The 23,081-nt window shown below is 36.6% G+C and overlaps 3 protein-coding genes across 3 annotated transcripts; 1 reads left to right on the forward strand and 2 right to left on the reverse strand.

The window, feature by feature from the left end:
* Positions 1 to 185: 185 nt before the first annotated feature.
* Positions 186 to 9,033, reverse strand: cd247l (CD247 antigen like). The gene is made up of 8 exons (XM_058392323.1): positions 8,810 to 9,033; positions 5,190 to 5,287; positions 5,067 to 5,102; positions 4,938 to 4,970; positions 3,113 to 3,166; positions 2,107 to 2,142; positions 1,976 to 2,005; positions 186 to 1,891 (listed from the first exon to the last, which is right to left on the reverse strand). The coding sequence occupies exons 1-8, from the start codon at positions 8,865 to 8,867 to the stop codon at positions 1,823 to 1,825; spliced, it is 414 nt and encodes a 137-aa protein (XP_058248306.1). The 5' UTR covers positions 8,868 to 9,033; the 3' UTR covers positions 186 to 1,822.
* Positions 9,034 to 13,019: 3,986 nt separating this feature from the next.
* Positions 13,020 to 16,487, forward strand: lamp1b (lysosomal associated membrane protein 1b). Its single transcript, XM_058393383.1, has 6 exons — positions 13,020 to 13,334; positions 13,836 to 14,020; positions 14,441 to 14,563; positions 14,664 to 14,730; positions 14,815 to 14,982; positions 15,119 to 16,487. The coding sequence occupies exons 1-6, from the start codon at positions 13,277 to 13,279 to the stop codon at positions 15,256 to 15,258; spliced, it is 741 nt and encodes a 246-aa protein (XP_058249366.1). The 5' UTR covers positions 13,020 to 13,276; the 3' UTR covers positions 15,259 to 16,487.
* A 387-nt stretch (positions 16,488 to 16,874) lies between these two features.
* Positions 16,875 to 22,981, reverse strand: grtp1b (growth hormone regulated TBC protein 1b). Its single transcript, XM_058393382.1, has 8 exons — positions 22,880 to 22,981; positions 22,151 to 22,302; positions 21,880 to 22,038; positions 21,668 to 21,792; positions 21,333 to 21,429; positions 17,618 to 17,790; positions 17,297 to 17,482; positions 16,875 to 17,143 (listed from the first exon to the last, which is right to left on the reverse strand). The coding sequence occupies exons 1-8, from the start codon at positions 22,936 to 22,938 to the stop codon at positions 17,048 to 17,050; spliced, it is 1,047 nt and encodes a 348-aa protein (XP_058249365.1). The 5' UTR covers positions 22,939 to 22,981; the 3' UTR covers positions 16,875 to 17,047.
* Positions 22,982 to 23,081: the final 100 nt, after the last annotated feature.

Here is a 23,081-nt window from a genome sequence, read left to right on the forward strand (position 1 = left end):
TATATTAGTTTTACTGCATTAGCTCAGGCTTTGATTTTATCAGCATGATGTAACCTTGGGTAGTCATGAAAATCAAGATGGATTAAGAATGAATCAAACAGCAAAGATGTAGGAATAAATGTGTTTATTAGCAAAATATAGCCTACTTTTTCCAATTAGGCTTAGCTTTTTTACATGAAAAAAATTGTATATCGCTTGCAAAGTACAGGTAAAAAAAAATCCTGGTGGAGGGACAGATGCTTGTTGCTCAACTGAGATGAAACCGTTCTTCCCGGTCTACTGCATTAGTTTGGAGGGCAGCACTCCTGCCCTGAGCTCTACTGGGCTCTACTGTGCTTAATATGCACAAGCAGAGCATAATATTCCTTTCATGCTTGGGTATAAGAAGCTATTTCTCCCATTTAAATGATACTATAGATCAGCTTTCTTTTCAATCATTACAGTAGACTTGAATCTTCTTACCGTGGAATCAAAATGACCACAAAAGCACAAATGTAGGCACAAAATGTCATGATCATGGAGATATTTCTATATTAAGATTCCTTTGGGTCAACATTTCTGAATTAGGTGGACCAAATCTGGTGGCCCAAATTTCACCAGGGTTAGACTAAACAGATCATTTATATTTTAACACCAGTTTCTTACACCGAATTGTAAACTAGTAACATTTTTCATTTTCCAGTACTAAATTAAGCAGTAACACCCCCGTTGTCTTCCTGGATACCATCTGGCCCTCTCTTCTCTCCAGCATGAAACTGTGCATCTAACTAGTGATATTCTCTGTTCTTAATATATTAATATTATGAACATTGACAAGCATGTAAAGAATTAAAAAAAAATCCTGTTGTTGATTTGTTTCCTACAACAAAACACACTCACTTTTTATTCATTACATACATCTGTCCCATAGATGGTTCCATGATGAAGAGGGAAAGAAATGGGGAAAAAAATGGAAATTTTATTGTAGAAATTATTTAGGGCAAACAACAGCACAGCTTGTTATTTTTCATTCTTTACACACTTGTTATTGAACTGTGTTTTATTCTTTATACCACAGCTATTTGCCCATGAATTACAGTTTATCATTTATTCATGAACATGTCATACTATTTAACCATTACATTTACATGGCAGTTGCATATAGGAAAATTTATAATTATATGTTTGGAGAAGCCATGAAACAGTTTTCTTCCTTGTTCTCGTTTCATTATAAACAGCTCTAAATAGGTACTCCATGACAATTTTTTTTTTAATCTTGTCTTGAAATTAATAAAACAACAATTTAAAAAAAGACAAAATGTAAATGCAACATATCCTTGCAGAAAACTTCACATCATCAGTAAGAGGTTTTACTTGTTACTTTTTATAACAACAATTTTTTAAATTGTTTTATTAGCAGGCTTAGGTTCTTATGGTTTATTATATGGAATGTTTGTCATACATCACATATCTATATGAATGGACTGTTTTTACAGGTGCAATAATGTATTGATATAAACATGACATGTTTTTCAGCCGGTTCTCCTTCCAGAGCTGTGCTGTTATTAGAGTAACTAATCAACACCTTCTGACTAATCAGATATTATAATTCAACATCATTGGAGTGTAAATTAAATGAATTTTGCAACTTTTCAAGATTCAAGATTCAAGAAGCTTTTATTGTCATTTTATGCAAGCAAATAGGCAGACTGCACATAATCAGCAGTAGCCTTCAGACTTTTCCACTGCGTGAAATGTGCAGATGCCCTGCTAAATGAACAGACGTTCTGATGAAGTGGAGAAAGAAAGAGGAGTTTAAACCAGCTCTCTGTGTACAGACTCATTAGCGTGGTGGTAAAGAAGGGACGGGTGTCAGCTCAATGGCTTCTGCAGCATTGCTCTTACTGTTAGTCTACAAGAAGGCAACAGTTAATGAAACAGTTTAAACACTACATTTGTATCTTTAATACAGTGCGTGTAAAATGAGGAAACTCACATGTTTGGTTTTGTTCTTTTTTTTCCGTGGCTGTGAAAACATACAGACATAATGGTAAAAGATTTTTCCAAACTCTGATGTTTAGGTTATCTGTCACCAGGGCTGATTATAGCAACTCTTTGAACACATACCTGTGTTGACCTCTGAGGGTCCTCAACTGAAGGTGCCTGCAGGTAAACAAAACCAAGCTGTTTTCACAAAACATCCCTGAGGAGCTTCCTGCACTTCACCAGACCTCCACTAGAGGGCGTCTAAATTCTACATGTATTTTCAACATGGGTGAAAGGCAACGTATCTGTATACTGTATATAGAAACATCGTAAAACAGTGAAAAAGTAAAAAAGGCGACACTTTCAAATTCATATTAATGCATATAATAATAACAACAAATAGAAATCATAACTATAACAAGCAGAACAACTCCTGAACCAGATCAGGAAAATAAACAAATACAAAGCTGGGACAGTCACAGTGCTGCTGCTAGTAAACATTTTTATTAAAATGCCTGTATGGTATTCTGAAAAGATTTAATTTTAATATGAAAGGGAAAAAACAAGCAATGAACTTAAAGTTCATGCTTTAAAATGAATTAATTCAATTATATAAATTATCCCATGTCCCCTCTGAGACATGTGCATCTTTTCTGACCTGCTGCACATTCTGCATCACAGGGCATCATATCACACTCAGAGGAAAGTGCTATCTACCCTCTTCCATTTACAAGAACTCACAGACGGCTAAGATTGGCTAATACAGCTATGACTGACAGTGTAGAAAGAGTATGACAGTTTTGCATTGGACTCCTGGCCATGGATATCTGTGCCCTCATTGGGATTTGGATCCTTTATTATATAGACTGTGCTCTGTAAAATGTCTCAGTAGTTAAGTTTATTTGCCACAGACCAGGTAATCATAAGACAACACCATCTGGCTGTATGAGACTTTAATGGGTATCTACTTGCTTTATAGGCTAGTGATGCAGGAAGGAAACATGAATTAGGCAATAAAGCCACACCCACCTGTGTTGCAAAACTGTGATTTGATAATATAATGGTAAAAATCCCCACATATACCCCACTCTGATGATTAAGTTACTTATCATCAAGACTAAAAATAGCTTACTCTTTGAACACATACCTGGTTTTTCCTGTGGATGTCCTCGTAATGATCTTCTGTGGGTTTTAACGGTTGCTGCAGATAAACAAAGTTATTTTTACCACTCAAACATCCCTGATGAGCTTCCTGTACTTTAATAGACCCCCAGCAGAGGGCCTCTGGGTCTAAATTCTACATGTATTCTCAACGATGGTGGAACACAACGGATCTGCAAACTCAGTGTACAGGAAGTGGCTATGCTCTAGAAAGGTTTTTTTTTTCCTTTTAACTGTTAACTGATCCAGTATTCCCTGGAAACATCATAAAACAGTGATATAGTGACAAGAAACAAATTTTCATTCACATTACTTAGTACATAGTTGTAGTAGTCATAGTAGTAGTAGTAGTAGTAGTAGTAGTAATAATAATAATAATAATAATAATAATGATAAGTAGAAGAAGAAGAAGAAGAAGAACAACAACAACAACAAATAACAAGCCTAACCATAGCAAGCAGAACAGCTCCTGAACCAGACGTCCTGTGAACGTTTGTGGCATGATAAATGCATTGTATCATTGGGATTTGAACCCTTTATATGTGTTGTGCTCTGTAAAGTGTCTCAATAGTGAAGTTAATTTGCCACAGAGCGGGTAATCATAAGACAACACCGTCTGGCTGTATGAGACTTCAGTGGGTAACTAGCTGCTTTATAGGCTAATGATCCAAGGTTGGAAACCAAACACAAACACAAGGGTTTATGCAATAAAACTAATGAGACATGCTAGACCCATTTGCCATTTGTTGGTTCATGTAGGAAAATGAATTAGGCAATAAAGTCACACCCACTTGTGCTGCCAAGCTGTGAAACGATAATAAAAAAAAGGATTCAAGAATAGACACTGCTTGAAATTTTCTGGAAATGTAACATAATGGTCATGTTCTGAAGATGGCCATTATACAATATGATTTCATGTGTATGTAGAGGTTAATAATTAAACATCTGCAAATATTCATTGAGAGCATCCTATCACCTTTGAAAGGTCCATATGATGCTTTCACATCTGCAGATAGTGAGAAATTGTCTTTATGTGCATTGGAATGAGAGATTCTTAAACAGCAACAGTGAGGAATTAAGAATGATTTTTATTTTTATTCTTAATTATTCTTAAATAATCTTAATGAAGAATAATTCTTTAAGAATTGTTTTTAAAATACTTTTAGGGATTTTCAAATGTTTTAATGGTGACTTGATTCCAGCAAAAAAAGTGACATATTATTATTATTGTTGTTGTTGTTGTATATGAAATAAAATAAAAGGCAATAAAAAATATATAAATAGTATTATTTATATCGTGTTTTATTTAAAAAAATATCTGACTCTCTCTCTCTCTCTCTATATATATATATATATATATATGGGTAAAAAAAAGAGACTATGTTTTTTTTTTCTTACAGGTGCAAATAAAACTTAATGCTCTTCTTATATTTCAGTATTTTGTTTCTATATATTTTTGTTATTGTACCATTATATGCATTTAGGAAACTAATTAGAGCAACAAAAATTTTTAAACTATAGCTAATAAAGTACATTAGAAATAAATAAATTAAAATCTTGCTATTTATATATTGATATAATAAATGTATCATTGCCTTACACTTATCATGCATTTTATTTCACTCTACACCACCATCAGTGTTTATACTGTAAGATTAGTCTTGAGCAGACTCTTCATATAATGAAGTTCTGTTCTCAGACTGTTATGCTAGACTTCTGAGACCATGCACCAATGTCAGGTTATGTTGTGCGTGTACTGTTTCGAATGAATTTTTGCCTCAGTTATCTGTCACACATTAAATTAAACTTACCTCATATATCCTCTCCTGTTTTGCTGCTGCAGCCTATTTTAAAAAAGACATAGAAGTAGATTAAATGAGTCACATGAATGATGCTATTACCAGACACTGCACTAAGAAATATATAATACAATAACTTACACTGCTAGAAGAATCCTGGGAAAAGGCCATTTGAAACTAAAAATTCAGTCAGAAGATGGTTTAGACACAAGTATTGCACATGAATTAAGATCTGTTTATCCATTGTCTGCATAACAGTCTCACCTTAAGCTTAAAGTACAGTGCAGTGAAAACGATGCAGTAGAAGAGCAAAACTGCATCCAGCACATAGCAGATGACGGGGTCACTGAAATTTGTGGCCTCTGCAAGGTAGAGCATGTACAAGAATTCCTTAATAAAGTGCAAATAATATATATTAAAATACTAAAAGTTAAGGTTTTATTGCAGTTTTTTAAAAAAAAGTCTGTTAAAGTTGAAATACAAGAAAAAATCACGAACGTTTCTCAGATTGGAAACTTGAAGATAAATTAATGGTCTTTCTGTGTGGAACTGGGAAGCATGAATAAATATTCACTAAAACTAACAAAAGTTACTAATAAAAGAAAAACTGTTCACTATTATCTCCTATATTTACCACTGAAACAAACTATAAATATGAAAACCAGAACAGATTAAAATACTAAATGGCTATATTAATATTTTATTTTATTTTATATAGAAATATTTTTTATGTATATATGTAAGTATGCATGTATAAGCGTAAACTCATTCATGGCATCTAGAACAAAATGTAACTGTACAAACCTCAGCTATTGAGATGACTTCCAAAATTATGCACCCCTAATAGTTCTGAATTAATGAATTAACTAATCAATGTATTAATTAGTTTATTATTCATTAATTAGCTTGTTTGTTTGTTTGTTTACATGATTTCTTTCTGCCTTTTTTTCCATGTCCAAAAATATCCATCAAAATCAAACTAAAATTTCTGAGAAGAATAATTGCTATAACCGTTTTGGGCTCTAGACCTTATCTAAAGAACGCAGTGTGTGACACCGAGTTATAACGAATATAATCTGAATATCAAGAAGAATATCAGTAAGATTTTATCAGTAATTATATCTTCACTTTCACACTGTTTGCACCATATGCATTAATTGCGATAATGTTTTTTCTGTGTTTCCCTGCATTTTGTTTTGCGTGTATGCACTTAAAATGTGTTAAAACTTTTAAATTTAAAATGGTCTTTTGTTTCATGCTAGAGTGTGTGTGTGTCTGTGATGAGAAGAAAGATACGTAGTACTAAAATAAATATTGGCTTCACATTTCGAGGTCTAAAAAGTGAAAACAACTTTTTCTTTTGCCACAGAATTATGATTGTGTGCTCACTATGGAAAATGAAAATTCAGTAATAATAGAGAGTTTACACTGCAGCTCTTGGCACAGAGATGGTGTGTTGACTTGAGCTGTTTGTGCTTTGGGTGTAGAAAAATTTATTTTGACCAGGAAAATGTAATAAAAAAAAAAATCTACTGACCAAGAAAATCTAGCAGTGAAGTAAAGAATAAATGGCCATGTACAGTTAGTCACAAAGTGATGACAGAGAGAATGTTATATACTAATATACTAATATGATAATGGAAATATAAGTAGTAAGGTGAGACTTCTAGGACGATGGGTGCTGGGTGTTACTATGAACTACAATGAAGGCTGTGCTCCATCATGATTTACACAGTTTCTTCTGCAAAGTATGTCTTCCTGTCAGAGGCTGAAGTATCTACTCGCTCCGATGTGTAATTCAGAATGCACGTCAGTGGTTTCTCATGAAGAGGTGAAAGATAGATACTGATGATACTTTATGTGCATCGCTGTCATTTGACGTCAGTGCTAATGAGGGCTTGAGGTTAGTGGTTACAAACTGACCACACGCTTATCAGAAAAACACAGAACATAGGCACAGCCAAGCACATTTTCACATGCAGCATAATTTCAGATTGCTCATATACATAAGATAGTGATTTCATTTCTCCATATGTACTGTAGAAAAGTAAAAGGTAGCTACATTATCACAATTCTCAATAACTTCAACAGCACAAGTCAGCAAGACATATAAAATCAAATGACATTGATGAAGAAAAAAAAAAGGAGAATGGGAGCAGAGAAGCTGCTCCTTACACAACGATTTTATTTTAAGAAGTTATTTTCAAATGGGCTAGTGTTAGTATTTACTGTATTAAGTGATAAAGAGTTATCTATTAGTGAATAGATCCAATGTGATCTTGATTCAGTTTTTTTTTTAACTAAATCTATTTTAAACATAATGTATGAAAACTTTATTTACTTCGAAAAGAAAATGACATTAAACCTCCTTAAACATGAAATGGAATTCATTTAAATAAAGTGATGAATAAAGAAATAAAGTGTTTATCATGTCAAGCATCTTTTGCGCTATCAACTCAAGGTTAAGCGTGTTTCTTAGTTTTAAGTCCTGCTATATTAGTAAGTATTAAATAATACAATAAGACGTTTCTGGCTCATTCACACTCTGTTATTTGACTGTGCACATGATTTTTTGGTCATCATGTCTTCTGAATTAACCTGTGTAATATTTTATTTAGAAAAAAGATTTGATTCTAGTGCATGATGAGGAAAAGCAGTACAAGTATGTATTTCTGGCAGTAAGCAAAAAACACCGTTCACACTGATTTTACATCACTAGAGGCGTACATTTCATTCATTTGAAAATTTGATTTTATTATGGAAAATGGGGAAAACTATGTGGTTGGCACATGGACTGAGCGGGAATTTGGAAGATCAGTAATAAAAATAAGAATATTTTAAACTTTTAATATGTGGGATACTGTATGTATTTTTCTGATATTTTAAGCATTTTAAGTCTTCATAAAAATCATATAAGTTAAACCATTGAGTGCAATGATATAATATATACCAAATCCAGGTAGATGCTTTTTAAAAATAAATTAATTACATCTCTACATATTACATACCTCTACATATTAATACTTAGTTATTAATTAATTATTAAGATACCCTAAGGCAATGGTATCTTCAGGAAAACAAAAAGATAAAAAATAACTGACTATATTATGGAGTTTTGGCCTTCTAACTTTTATTGTCATTTATGATAATAATAATAATAATAATAATAATAATAATAATAATAATAATAATAATAATAATAATAATAATGCCTTAAGATATTGTACACAATCAATGAAATTATTAAAATGTAAATAAATGATTCAGCACGTACAGTTTACATGTATGGTCTGATGGCATGATTCGAAAAGCTGAATGCATTATATCGAGAACTACAAAAATGATTTGATGATATCGAAAATGCCTGTAGCTTTATCAAACAAACATTCCCTGTAGGATTATTTCAGTTTTACAAAAACAACTGTTTGAGGGTAACTTTCTTGACTACAGTGTGAGAAGAATAATAATGACAAAACAAAAAGACAAAGAATATAAAAAGCAGAAACCACATCTGAGAATGTGAAAAACATCTGTGAATATGAATCTATGCTATCAGTGAAACTGGGGAAAAAAGATCAATGCAAGTTTTGAAATGGAACAAATGTCTGTTGAGCACAGCCTTTTTATGTCGCCGGCTGAGCGGAAAAGCTTAGACATGTCATTTCTAATATGCTGAGATGTATAAACCAAAAATATGGTTTTGTGCTGCAGAAATCTGCCAGACTGTAGATTCTATTCATTCGTAGTAATTGTCTCATGGAGGTAATTTTCTCTGTTGTTAAAACTCTGAATTAATGAGTTCTGGCTTATAGGACTTTACTTGTGACATGATTAGTGGTAATGGTTTAAATGAAAATAGAGAGAAGAACACAAAAAAATCTCACCTGCAGAGGAAACCAGTAAGGCCAGGCACAACAGGGAATCCTTCTTGAACACTACCATTATATTACCTGAGACTCCAGAAATGTATCTGGAGGTCTTGAATTCTTGTTGTCGAGCTTCACTGAAGGGCTGTGTAGCAATCTACTATTGCACATTTGGCAGTGTACAGAAGCCCCTTTGCTAACAGGAAATGGCCCCAGTGCTCAGATCTGTCTGGTGATCTTAAAGCTTCACTCTCAGCATCTTCTGTCCTCTCAGCTCAACATCCTTTTCACAAGTACTTCCTGTTTATTTATAGACCACAACATACTCTTAAGCTGTATGCCTCTCCAAAAAGTATTATATAACGTCATTTAAAAGTAGTATGTAAAGCATCATGACATCACTAATGTGTACATTTTATTGGAGCTTACACACATAATCAACCAGTTTCTAAAAATAAAAAATATTTATATATAGAGAGAGAACTCAACAGTAAAAGAAAGTAACTGAAATCATTTCGGTGTGACCACCCTTTGTCATGCGGTTTTGTAAGAAAATAGGTAGTAGGTTGTTCAAAGCTTTGTTCTTCTCTGGCTGTTTTATTTATCTGCTCTTCAGGTAGTCTCAGAAAGTTCCACTTATTTTTTGTTTTGTTTGTTTCTTTCTTTATTTAATTTTATTATTTTTTCAAATTTATCTGAAAAGTGGTCTATTATTTAACATGCTACTAACAGAAATTCTTTAAAGCCATACTAAACTTTCTCTGTAACATTTAATGTTTTGGAAAAAATGGTATATGCAAAGATTTTTGTTGTTTTGCAATGACACATAAAACATTAAAAAAAAAAAAAAAAAAAAAAATTTTGCCTAAAAATATTTTTCAACTCATTTTTTTTCTTGTATAGAGCTTTTCACTATAGATATTCTCACAAAGCAGATTTACTGAAATCTGAGTGTAGATTTAATGACCAAATGCTGTAAATGTACAGTATATGTAAATATCACAGCTTGGTTTGTTAAACAGTGAAATGCCATTGTGCTGTTTTCTGAGTTTAACACACCACCATGTGGTGAATATGCATGATTGCAAAACAGTCCAATTTACATCTTGACAACAAATTTACTGCTAGATATTTCAAAACAAACAATTAATATGGAATGTCTGTTAGCTTTTTTTTGTTTTAAAAAAATTTTAATATACACTATATTGCCAAAAGTATTCGCTCACCCATCCAAATAATCAGAATCAGGTGTTCCAATCACTTCCATGGCCACAGGTGTATAAAATCAAGCACCTAGGCATGCAGACTGTTTTTACAAACATTTGTGAAAGAATGGGTCGCTCTCAGGAGCTCAGTGAATTCCAGCGTGGAACTGTGATAGGATGCCACCTGTGCAACAAATCCAGTCGTGAAATTTCCTCGCTCCTAAATGTTCCACAGTCAACTGTCAGCTGTATTATAAGAACGTGGAAGTGTTTGGGAACGACAGCAACTCAGCCATGAAGTGGTAGGCCACGTAAACTGACGGAGCGGGGTCAGCGGATGCTGAGGCGCATAGTGCGAAGAGGTCGCCAACTTTCTGCAGAGTCAATCGCTACAGACCTCCAAACTTCATGTGGCCTTCAGATTAGCTCAAGAACAGTGCGCAGAGAGCTTCATGGAATGGGTTTCCATGGCCGAGCAGCTGCATCCAAGCCATACATCACCAAGTGCAATGCAAAGCGTCGGATGCAGTGGTGTAAAGCACGCAGCCACTGGACTCTAGAGCAGTGGAGACGCGTTCTCTGGAGTGACGAATCACGCTTCTCCATCTGGCAATCTGATGGACGAGTCTGGGTTTGGTGGTTGCCGGGAGAACGGTACTTGTCTGACTGCATTGTGCCAAGTGTAAAGTTTGGTGGAGGGGGGATTATGGTGTGGGGTTGTTTTTCAGGAGCTGGGCTTGGCCCCTTAGTTCCAGTGAAAGGAACTCTGAATGCTACAGCATACCAAGACATTTTGGACAATTCCATGCTCCCAACTTTGTGGGAACAGTTTGGAGCTGGCCCCTTCCTCTTCCAACATGACTGTGCACCAGTGCACAAAGCAAGGTCCATAAAGACATGGATGACGGAGTCTGGTGTGGATGAACTTGACTGGCCTGCACAAAGTCCTGACCTCAACCCGATAGAACACCTTTGGGATGAATTAGAGCGGAGACTGAGAGCCAGGCCTTCTCGTCCAACATCAGTGTGTGACCTCACAAATGCGCTTCTGGAAGAATGGTCAAAAATTCCCATAAAAACTCTCCTAAACCTTGTGGACAGCCTTCCCAAAAGAGTTGAAGCTGTTATAGCTGCAAAGGGTGGACCGACGTCATATTGAACCCTATGGATTAGGAATGGGATGTCACTTAAGTTCATATGTGCGTCAAGGCAGGTGAGCGAATACTTTTGGCAATATAGTGTATATTTCCTCTTTGAGTGGTACACTTGTATTTATAAGATGCCTTTACTTTTAGACACTTATGTGTAAGCATGCAGACTGTGGTAAGGAAGGAAGACATGGTAAGGAATGCTGAAACAACAGCTCCAATGTGCATTTAAAAACCAATATTCCAGTATAATGCAAAAGGTCAGGAAATATTTATTATTGCTTGTTAAATGATATAATGAAAATACACCGACTAGGCATAACATTATGACCACCTGCCTAATATTGGGCTGATCTCCCTTTTGCTGTCCAAACAGCCCTGACCCCTCATGCCCTGTGTATTTTGACACCTTTCTATCAGAACCAGCATTAACTTCTTCAGCAATCTGAGCAACAGTAGCTCATCTGTTGGATCAGATCACACGGGCCAGCCTTCGCTCCCCCATCAGTGAGCCTTGGCTGCCCATGACCCTGTCACCACTGTTCCTTCCTTAGACCACTTTTCATAGATACTGACCTCTGCAGACCGGGAACACCGCACAAGAGCTGCAGATGGATTTTGGAGATGCTCTGATCCATTCGTCTAGCCATCACAAATTGGCCCTTGTCAAACTCGCTCAAATCCTTATGCTTGCCCAGTTTTCCTGCTTCTAACACATCAACTTTGAGGACAAAATGTTCACTTGCTGCCTAATATATCCCACCCACTAAAAGGGGTCATGATGAGGAGATAATCAGTCTTATTCACTTCACCTGGCAGTGCTCATAATGTTGTGCTTGATCTGTGTATATGTTAAGTGTTGATGTCTATGCTGCTTCCAAAGATGAAATAAATGTGAACAAGGAAAATACCAACATCATTTTAGAGAGAGAGAGAGAGAGAGAGAGAGAGAGAGAGACTTTACTCAAATGGCCTGTTGCTTTTCATGGCATATGCTACCTTACAGGCTGTGCAAATTTCTCCATTCTACTCCACTGACCTGATGGGGTGAAAGGTTATACGCCACAATCCTGTGAAGGGCTTTAGGAGGCTCTTCCTAAAAATGTTGGCAGCTTTCTGTAAATTGTTCATGTTATCTGATAAAGCTTCATACCTCTGTGCTTTCTTCTCAGTCATGTGAGTCCACGTGTTGAATAGGTTCATACCAGTGGTTTAGGCAGTCATTTTAATGCCAGCAAAGGAGCCATAAATGGGACTATGGGTTGTGGTGGTGGTGGGATGTAAACTGGGTCAAGGCAGGGGGGATTCCATACACCCTGCTCAGACACAAGGGGACCTAAGGAACTGAAGATCTTCCATGACAGAGGGCTCAGGGCATTAACCTGTCCATAAATTAGGGTGTTTCAGATATAAACCCAACCTGATTGTTAGACATGAAGTACTCTAGAGCTCAAGTAAAAGCAATATGCATTCCAGCAAATTTATTTATTAACATTTCAGCCCATAGTAAAATCCTGTAAATATTACAACACAGGATTTAAGAAATTCCTGAATGCAGTTCCTACAAATCCTACTCGCAAATCCTGTTCCTGCCGTTTAAATCGTGTCTTGTTAAAATCTACAGAATAAATCCCGAATTGGAAAATCAGTTGGAAAAAAGGCTGATTGTTATTAACCTATTTTGTTTCGCCAAGTTAAAAGATTGCGTGTAAATTTGCGCATGCGCTCGGTGCGTGTCTAAAGGTTCTCTACTCACTATACTCGCGCACTAGATATGTCTGGAAATTCTACGCCCTGTGTAGTGAACTATATACCTCGTGATTCTGTATTTGGGATACGACCCATGTGGTACAGTCAATCACATGACTGTATTTTTTTTTCTTCCTGGTGCGTTTAGGAGACAAGCGGCTTGGGCACGAGACAAAAACAAGCAGGACTCGTGCGGTTAGAAGAGCTAGAAGAAAGAAACTAATGAGGGAAAACTTCTATAGAGGGGTGTAAGCTGCAGAATTCATTGCATTATTATTAGTAAACGTGTGTGAGTTAGTCAGAGTGGTGATACTAGGTGGATATAGTTGCCTTGTGTCTTGGCCCGGTGTGTTTAGATTTACGCGAGTCACTCCACTGGAAACATGAAACCTCACACCCGAAAACACCACCTGCCTTCTGGACCTGTCCTCCTGCTGCTGGGTAGAGTATATAATAACATTGATCACTGTAGTTAAAATTAATTAATTTCTTTTAAATGTAATGTGTTTTTTTTTTATTATGTGTTTTAGATGCGAGAAAAAACGACAGACCGACAAATCTCGTATAATATTCATATCCTGTTTGCAGATTTACTTTCATTTTCATATACCAACAACAATAACACCCTTTATATTGCTGCTATTAATAAAACCTGACTATTAATTCTAACTATTATCTTTTTTTTTTTGATTATTGTTGATTATTAATGTGATAAAAGCAATATCCCTTCTCCTGTTGCCCCATTTCAGCCATTTTCTATATATACTAGAGCATTTCTATGTGCCTTAAAAGAAACTCTCCTTTACTATGTCTTACATTAACCAAGCAAGTCCATTACTTGACTGAACACCCTCAGGTCTATGCAGTAGAAGAAGCTTCTATAAGTATGTACACATTATTGTAAAGAAATTGATTGAACGATGAACGATTGTGTCGTTACAGCTGTAACATTATGCCCGAGTTTGTCCAGCGATGTGACGTCCACCACTTCTGCTCCGACTCCCTCTTCACCTCCCAGCGTCCCTGAGAGAGGGTCCTACAACGTCACCAGCAATGGCACCGCATGCTTGTTAGCCCGAATGGGACTGCAGCTCAACATAACTTACACCTCTCGCTCACAGGGCAAGGTATTCACCCTGCACTGACACAGAATAGTGCACAATTTCCCTGGAGCAAAGTTCTCAGGGTGCATTTTTGTTCTGCTTGAAAACACGCCAGGAAAGCAAAAAAAGAAAACACCTGAAGCAGGTGCAGCGTGTGAACTTGCTTTTGTTTTATTTCTGTTTTGGTGTGAATAACTCTGTTGTGTAATCACACTGACTGGCTGACACATAACTTGACTGCACAATGTGAAGATTAGCAGCAGGGCTGTTTTTCTGGTTATTATGCTGTTCTTTAGTCCAGGTTATGTTATGAAATGTCAGGAAATGTTGTTGGCCTTGTGAATAAGCAGTTACTCTGAATAACTGATGGATGATTTTTCTCATTTTGCATGTTATGTACCCAGTGTGTTAACTGTTATACTCCAAATCTTCTTGTTTATGAAGGCTGTTCAGGATGTCATAAACCTGCAACCAAATTTAACTACTGCCTCTGGAACTTGCGAGGCTGACACTTCAACGCTCAAACTGATAGAAGAGAACATAACCCTGACTTTCCACTTCTTTTTGGTCAGTTCATTCCCCAACTCTTTCTCTCCTCATTAGTTACCCCACATCCTTACCTGCCAGCTACAGTACTTCTCTAAGCACTCTTATTGTTCCCCTCCAGAATTCTACAACTAAGAAGTATCACCTTGGTGGACTGGAATTGTCAATCACCTTGCCAGACATGGCTAGTAAGTTACTATTAGATGAAGGAATGTATTTTGGTTTATTTAAGTTTGAATCATTTAAATGTATTGGTCTTTCTCTCTTCTCAGAGCCCTTGATCGTTAGTAACAGTAGTCTAGGCTACCTTCAGGGAACTTTGGGCTACTCTTACATGTGCCGTCAAGAGATGACTTTGACCGTTGGGCAGAATTTCTCCTTGAATACGTTCCATCTACAGGTGCAGCCTTTTGGTGTCAGCGGAAATGAGTTTGGAGCAGGTACCCTTATTTTAAAATTCTTTTTATTTTTTAAGTTGTTTATCCCCATTTGTGCTCACTTATACAATAACACTTTGATTACATGACTTAGACTATGTGTGCCTTTTAAACTCTCTTTTTATTTCTTCCTACTCAGCTGAGAACTGTGAGCTGGATAAAGGTGACATGCTGATCCCTATCGCTGTGGGTGCTGCTCTTGCAGGTCTTGTGTTAATTGTGCTCTTGGCCTACCTGATTGGCAGGAAGAGAAGCCATGCTGGCTACCAGACAATTTAAACCTGCTCACCTAAGCTTTCCAGCCAGAATATGCAGCCATTGCTGATTATTGGATTCCATTACATTAAAGCCACACGTTTTTACCTGCCCTGCCCTCCCCTGCCCTCTCCTCTGCTATTCTAATGCTGCCATTATGCCCATTGCCTGAGGTGATCCTTTAACTTCTAGATTTTAAGTTGTATAATAACTGGAAAATAGTTGAACATTATTTAATCTTGTGCCACTTTGGGCATTCTTTTTGGAGTGGGTGATAATATAGCATTACTGAAAGGCCTAGATCTCAGATAACGCACAGGCAAGCGCTAAAACTGACAAATTCCCTTCATGTTGTGTATTATGAAAGGATAGAGTTAACTGAAACTATACCCCAGTGAGGGCCTAAGTTCTGTACATGACAAAAATTTAGCTCAGTTTTACAAGTAGGAGCATTTCTTAGGGAAAACAGCTGCTATAAATTAATTTTTTTCCCATCACCTTTAAAAGGTACTTAATACTTCTCCTGCCCCTTTACCTGATTCAAGATGGTAAGGGTGCAGTGTTGCTGAATTCAGAACTGAGACAGAATTGGTAATTTTGCCTTGTATTTGGTCTGTATGCTTGTTTTCTTTTTTAAAAGGTATTGTAACAGTGTGAAATTGCGCAGATAGCCTTGAGTAACTCGCACCATATCCCCATTGAGAAGAAGCTGAAGTGTGAGGCGCAGTTATACACAACTGATATTTGCATTTGCTGCACTGAAACCTTCAATACCTCTCAGACACCATTATCCTCCACATATAGGTGTTTCACGCAAAAGTAAACTGGAGTACTTTTTCTTTCTATCATTATTAACTATCGTTATTTATAAAACTTTACAAGACTATATTTGTAGCATGGAGGAGTTCGTTTGAGTTCTTTTTTCTTTTTGATAAGTATAGAAGTATTTGACATGGTAGTTGGCTAAACAAAGAAAGTTCATTTGCAACAAGTTTCTAATAATCACAACACATAGCTAAGATTATTAGCAAACTGTAGACCGTGTAGTGTTAAACATTAAGACTGCTTCCCTCATCCAGCATGCTTTGGAATGCAAGAAATCAGTGGCCACTCAACTGGTATATGAGAATTTATTATATATTAATATTGCACCGAGTCTCACTCACATCATGTTACATACTGTGAATGTGACTTTTTGATATGAACTGTGTGATCTTCATTCTGTGTGTAAGATTAAACTGCATTTAATGCTAGAGAGGAGAGATTGAGTGTTGTTATAATAAACTCTTACAGTGCACTGAACATATGAATATGTTATCTGCTCCTGCTGATGTGTTTCTGGTGTTTTTATGTGCAAATTGGCCTTAGTGTGAAATGCTTTGGAATAATATGTTTTGAATGAGGATGATTTGTTGCAATCCATATCTATCAGGTGTTGTACAACAGTAGCAAATATGCACATTTGTAAATGCAATGACAAATAAAAGGGAGAAAAGTGTCACATTTTTGTCACATACAGTGTGTTGCATAAGTATGCATTCCCCTTGATTTCACATTTTATCCTAAACAAGTCAAGGGGGGCGGATACATATATATGTAACTGGATATAAACATAAAATCATAGTGGTAGTAATTGTTCATTCCAAGAAGTACATTCTTAAATAAGCTTTTAAAACAAACATAATTTTAAGAAAAGGAAAAAAAAAAAGGTTTAATGAACTGTGAGTATTCTCATGCTGAATTCTGTCCAGCACGGCGTCCACATTTGCATTGTTACTTGTGGAGTGGATATAGAATATTGTGATCGCCACTATCATGCAGAATCCTGAGCTTGTATCCGTTCTCGACATGTTTCTCTGAGTTTAGTGACTGTTGCCACGGACAGACTCCCAGGCTCCGTAAAGATATTCTGAAGTGAGGAAGGGCCACAAATATCAACACACAGTTATGTGTGAGAATTTTTAATGGACAGCCAAGGAGAAGGTGGCTTGTAACATTAAGTGAGTTAAACATGATATCAATTTAAATGTTAGATTGGTTTTAGGATGATTTTGGTTGGTACCTGCATGAATGCATGACAATTCTCCACAAATTTCCCATGTGTGATCTGCTTGAAACACTGACAGATGTCTGAAAAATGTTGTGCCTTCAGGATAAGTTTCTGATTATGACAAATCAGTGTGAGGGCCACACGGAACAGGATCTTAGAGCCCTCGTAGAACAGGCAATCCCATATTCGGAGCACTGTCTGCCAAGATATACCACAAGATATGTCCATAGGTATTTAGGTTTATTTTAGAAACAAAACCTCTTTCAATTTTAAAGGAATATTTACCTCCTGCTAACTTGACAGTTCAAAGTATAGCTATAAATCTTTTCTCACCTCCATGGGAAGGACATCAATGTAAAGGCAAATAAACCACTTTGAGATCACCAGGCCCCACGTCACATTATGTCGAGTCATGGCTTGCCACACTGCAGGCATCTTAGTCTTCACAAGCTCTCCAAGAACTTCCTGGTCTGTCTTTAGCCCCAGCATGTCCGGTGTATAGTAATCTGAGTTACAGATAAGAGTATTTTGCATTTGTGTTTAATCTTAGAGGAATATTATCTTGTTTTGAACATGTGTGCAATTACCACTAACAAAAAATCTCAACACATTTTCCTGTACTGAGAAAAGAATAGAAAGACTATTGACTAGTATTGAAATATTTGGGTTATTATGGATCAGACAACAAACATTATAATGGAAAAAATATAATGTTATTTTTATTGTTAAGCTTATATGTCCATATTTAAGAAATATTACTTTTCTCTATTTCCAGGATGGACCAAGCCATCAGCCATTCCTCAAGCCATCAGGCTCCTCAACACCCGGGACTGAACTGTTCTACACTCTCACACACACTCTCACTCAGGACTGAACTGTTCTACACTCTCTCACACACACACACACACACTCTCACTCAGGACTGAACTGTATATTAACTCTCTGTCTCTCTCACACACATACACACACTCTCTCTTGACTGTGTGGACGCACACACACACACACATAATTTATACTGTTCATTACTTACTGCACTACCTCTACCTGTCATCCGCTGCTATAGTTATATTTATGTTTATTCTATTTGCACTACCTCAACCGCTGCTGTGTATTTTTGCACAATACTTTTTTTTTTATTTTTTACATCTTTATCTATTTTATTTCACTTACATTCCAGTACATGTTCTTTTATTTCTTTTCTGCGCTAAGTGTCCTGTGTTCTTTTGTGTTGTCTTTATTGTATTTATTGTCTTTTTGCACTGTCTTGTCTATGCTCTGTTTGCACCTAGCTGCACACTGTGCACTTTACGTGGCTAAGACAAACGTCTGTCCTAGCTCTGTGGTGTTGTTTGTTGTTTTGTGTTGAACTTGTTGTTGTATGTTTATGTAGCACCAGGTCCTGGAGAAACGTTGTTTCATTTCACTATGTACAGCGCCAGCTATATGTGGTTGAAATGAAAATAAAAGCTTCTTGAATCTTGAATCTTGAACCAGATACATGGTCACATGTATAACCTTCTTTATTACTATTTCTTTATTCATATTTACATTTCAGACTGTCAGGCCATTTTCATTAATTCATCACTAGAATTTTCAAATGTTTCATAGCCAGACAACCCTTTAACTGTAAATGTCATGAATCCCTGAGGACGTTTTCAAGGACAGGGCAAATTAGGTCTATTTGAGATGCACTGCTGGGGGCACCTCACCAGACTAAAACAGATAGAACTTGATAGTGTTGATACTTTATTTAGGATGACAGTTGTTCAAAGTGTTTATACCTTTATGCTTTTGATTGAGAAGGAAAATAACTTGAATTCCAGACACTACTGATTATAAAATATGTTGTGGGCCATGTCACCACTTCACATTCATCTGCATGTGACACTCCTATTTATGCTTCCAAGATGCTAGCCATGGAGCATGCTGAATGGCCTTTAATTACAAGAAGGCATCGATTGACTTTCTTTTATAAAAAAAGTCTTTCTTGTGTTCTTGTATGCCCCTGTAATCAAGTTATTTAACTAATGGGCTAACAAGAGTTTAGACATCCAAGCCACTTTATGGTGCTCCCCAAAGCACAAACAGTTGGTCAGTGGTTCACCAGCTGGCAGACACTTCCTTATAACATTTGAGATCCCTGGTTAAAGGGCAAGGCTCAGCACATTCTCATCCTGCATGTTTCTCAAACATGTTGCACCTTATCATGTATGAATGCTGGATTCTGCCATAGTGTGGCATGTTTAAACTCTGAACCCCAACAATGATACTGTATATTGACCAGTAACATCTGTAATTCATCGACTCATGTGGAAAGTGATACGTAGTCAGCAAAAAATCTCCTCTTTTTTAAATGGCAAATTACACAAATTACTCAGCACCCAGTCAGTACTGGATCATTATTTTTGCATAAAAGGTACATTTCAAAGGTATAGGTACATTTCTTTCTGACTAGCATATGCGCTCTACACAGAACAGTGCCAACCAGAAATCGGTGAGCATATTTAGGGTAAACCCAGAAAAGAGACCCAAATAGTGTTCAAAAAACCTTGTTCAGGAATTTAAACATCTTGGTGTGGGTTGCAGTGGAACATGACCTATCCTGTTTACCCTTGGTGTAAGAGTGGAATACACTCTGGATGGATCACACATTTACACACACACACACACACACACCTATGGGCAATGTATAGTAGCCAGTCCACCTCCTGGCATGTATTTGGAAGGACAGATGAAACCCATGCCATACAGAGGAGAACATGAACTCTTCACAACATATACACCAATGTTCCATCTAACTTCCTTCATGTCCACCATAGTGAGAAACTTTCCACTTGCTTCCATACAGCTGGAATGTAACTGGAGCATGCACAATCAGAAGTATCTGACATGCTAGACATACTAGTATACCCAGGGGCTAGACCCTGATCTGAATGGTAAGGAGCATGTAGGAAGTATCAGCAGCTTTAAGAACAAGTGTAACCTTGGTCTCTTTAGCCAGAATGAAACTGTCAACACACTGGTTGTTTGGTCTGTCTGAGGTGCTACGGTGTCTTACATACAGCCATTCATGTCAATTTGTCAGTTGTGAGCTGCTACATGCTACCACAAACAATAGGCCATGTGTCTGTTAAAAACAGCAGTCAAATGCAGTGAGATTAGCAATGTCAAACACTACCTTCACCCAGTGTACATCAACACACACTCCTTTGACAGTGCAAAGTTAACAAGAAGATAAAGGAGTTAAGTGCTTAGTGTCTTGAATCCCCTTCCTCAGTTCCTTGTCAAAGGTAAATATGGTGTAGAACTCAAAAGCCTATGGTGAGAATTTTGTTACCAACATAGCTCAAAATAAACAGGGAAGTGCCTCAGATTCCTCTTGAAGATATGTGACTATCACAAAAATGCAAATTGCTTTTTATGTATCCAGTGCTAAAAAAGTAGACAGCACTACCTAAGACCAAGGGCAAAACTAGGGTTTAACTTTTAACAAGGTTTTGCCTCAGTGAGGATGTATGATGTTCTAAGTTTATGCAGATTCCTTCCAGCTTCCCAGAAATGTCTGGCTAGTGTATTGTTAAGCTATAAATAAATATAAAGCTATAAAAAAGTTATTTATAAGTAAAGCTATGAATAACAATTGTGGATATGAACCAGCATGAGATCAATCACCCCTCCATTGCAGTAGTCACTATAATTAGGTTGCCAGTTATTCCACATCAGAATCAACAAAACAGAATCCTGCAAAAAAAAAAAAAACACTTATACACTATGGACAGAGAGTTTTCTCCCTGTTGCTTCGTTGCTGATTTTACCAATGCCACAAAACAACCAAGAAAATGTTTAATAAGATCTAAAATGTTTATAGCTTAATGAAAACATAATTTAGATCATATGAATGTTTTACAGACAGCTGCCATTTGCTCTTAAATTGAGTATTGGGTAGAAATGTCTTATTTTCTATATAAAATTGAATTAGGTTAAAAAACACTTTTGTGTGCTTTTAATAGTTCCTTTATTGGTTTAAAGGATAAAAACATTGACTGACCTGGTAAGATTCTTCCCAGCAAAGCATCCATTAACCAGAAGGACTTTTCTTCATCTTTTGTTATGATAAGGAGGTATCCTGCGATAAAGTTCATTCCCTTGAAAACAGGAAAAAACATTGAATTGACACTATAAACATTTGCAGAGGAGCAAGTTTAGCCAAATTATTGACCGAGCAAATATTGTTTAAGTTGTCAGCTAGCTGAACACATGACTAGAAGCTACTATTAAGCATGATGTAAATACTTTTTTAAATGCAGCTAAATAAATTAAACAAGAATAAGGAAGATATAAGGGTAATAAATCTAAAAATGCATTAGAGTATTAGTATTGTACCTGACAGTATCCAACATCCTTGTTGTGGTGTCCGTATGCCAAAAGAACATTGTACAGAGCCTTCAATAAACAAGGCTGGGAGGATTCGTGGAACTGAATGTTGTCTGGAAAGGTTCTGTGTAAGTCTGGCAGGTGACATGACCATGTCAGTGCTGCCATCAAATAAAACGACTCTGATCACAACAAACGTTTCATATCTGAATTAGACTGACCAGTGCGTATTGCCTCTTCCAGCATGGGATCATGAGGAGCCTTCAGGAGAGAGTGGTAATAACCACAGTTTGTCTGCAGATGCTGCTGGGCTCCACTGGCAGCCATCCAGATCAGAGTACGGTGTTTGCTGGGGACACCTTTCCTCACATACCTCTTCACTGCCAATAATAAACATGCAAAGACTCAATAAAAAGAGATAACATGTATAAGTGGTAAATAAAACTGTGTGACAATACAATAGAGCTCAGTGTGAGGGTGTGCCAAGCCCACCTTTCAGATTCTTATCCACTTTAGTGTTCTCTTTTAAAAGCCTGGACCACTTTTCTGATCTTCTGGCCAGCACCGGTAAATACTCAGACATCATTTCTTCATAGGCTTCATAGTTAAAATCTTCAGAATATTGAAATCCATACTTGTCTGTTCTACAGATAAGAAAAATCAGGGGTACCATGTATTTGACACCTATTGTTTAGTCAAACCTTGAAAAGAAAAAACTATTATTATCATTTATTTTATTTAACAGGCCAAAACTGAAGTAGAAATAACAAAGACGGGGAAGGATTGTCACAAAAAAGAGAAGTAGTGCAAAAAGGAGAAACAGAAAAAGAAAAAGTATCACAAAAAAAAGACTCACAATTAAACAACTGCACCTTCACCCTCTCCTATTCACCATTAAAGACTTAAATCTACTTCAAACTAGGGATAGCAAATACACCAAAAGTAAAATTGTACATTTTTATGTACAAACAAAAAAAAAAAGCACAGAACATTCAGTTAGTTTATGAAAAAAACAACAGGACGTCCTGAAAATGATAATAAACAACTCAATTATCATCCTTTTTATATCACAATAAAAATCGCTGAAAGGGGCGACAATAGAGCGTTTGCCCCCGATGATCACCTGACACATAGGTGATACTGACTCTTACCGCTCAGGAAACCTATAATAACAGGAAAGCTCAAATAAAGCATCAAATAATAATAAAATACAAGCCTTACCTCGGCTTTTCGTTGGAAGAGCCACTTTCAGTAGATTCATAATCCATAGGGAGATCCATCTCCGTTTACTATAACCACACTTCACTGTGCAATGCTCTCGCGCTTGATTATAATAAAACTTTACCTGTAGATGACTCGTATATAATTGCAGTAACCACGCCCATTATGCAAATAAACAATTCACCAGGACATAACACCCACA

The sequence above is a fragment of the Hemibagrus wyckioides genome, linkage group LG06 (genome assembly GCF_019097595.1).
Source record: "Hemibagrus wyckioides isolate EC202008001 linkage group LG06, SWU_Hwy_1.0, whole genome shotgun sequence".
Classification (NCBI taxonomy): domain Eukaryota; kingdom Metazoa; phylum Chordata; class Actinopteri; order Siluriformes; family Bagridae; genus Hemibagrus; species Hemibagrus wyckioides.

Coding starts and splice junctions, on each gene's coding strand:
- lamp1b (XM_058393383.1), top strand. CDS start 13,277: ATGAAACCTCACACCCGAAAACACCACCTGCCTTCTGGACCTGTCCTC. Junction 14,564..14,663: donor TGACTTTCCACTTCTTTTTG/GTCAGTTCATTC, acceptor GTTCCCCTCCAG/AATTCTACAACTAAGAAGTA. Junction 14,731..14,814: donor CACCTTGCCAGACATGGCTA/GTAAGTTACTAT, acceptor CTCTCTTCTCAG/AGCCCTTGATCGTTAGTAAC.
- cd247l (XM_058392323.1), bottom strand. CDS start 8,867: ATGGTAGTGTTCAAGAAGGATTCCCTGTTGTGCCTGGCCTTACTGGTT. Junction 5,103..5,189: donor CACTGTACTTTAAGCTTAAG/GTGAGACTGTTA, acceptor CTGAATTTTTAG/TTTCAAATGGCCTTTTCCCA. Junction 1,892..1,975: donor AAAAGAACAAAACCAAACAT/GTGAGTTTCCTC, acceptor GCCTTCTTGTAG/ACTAACAGTAAGAGCAATGC.
- grtp1b (XM_058393382.1), bottom strand. CDS start 22,938: ATGGATCTCCCTATGGATTATGAATCTACTGAAAGTGGCTCTTCCAAC. Junction 21,793..21,879: donor GGAAGAGGCAATACGCACTG/GTCAGTCTAATT, acceptor GTCACCTGCCAG/ACTTACACAGAACCTTTCCA. Junction 17,791..21,332: donor GCTGGGAAGAATCTTACCAG/GTCAGTCAATGT, acceptor TCTGTAACTCAG/ATTACTATACACCGGACATG.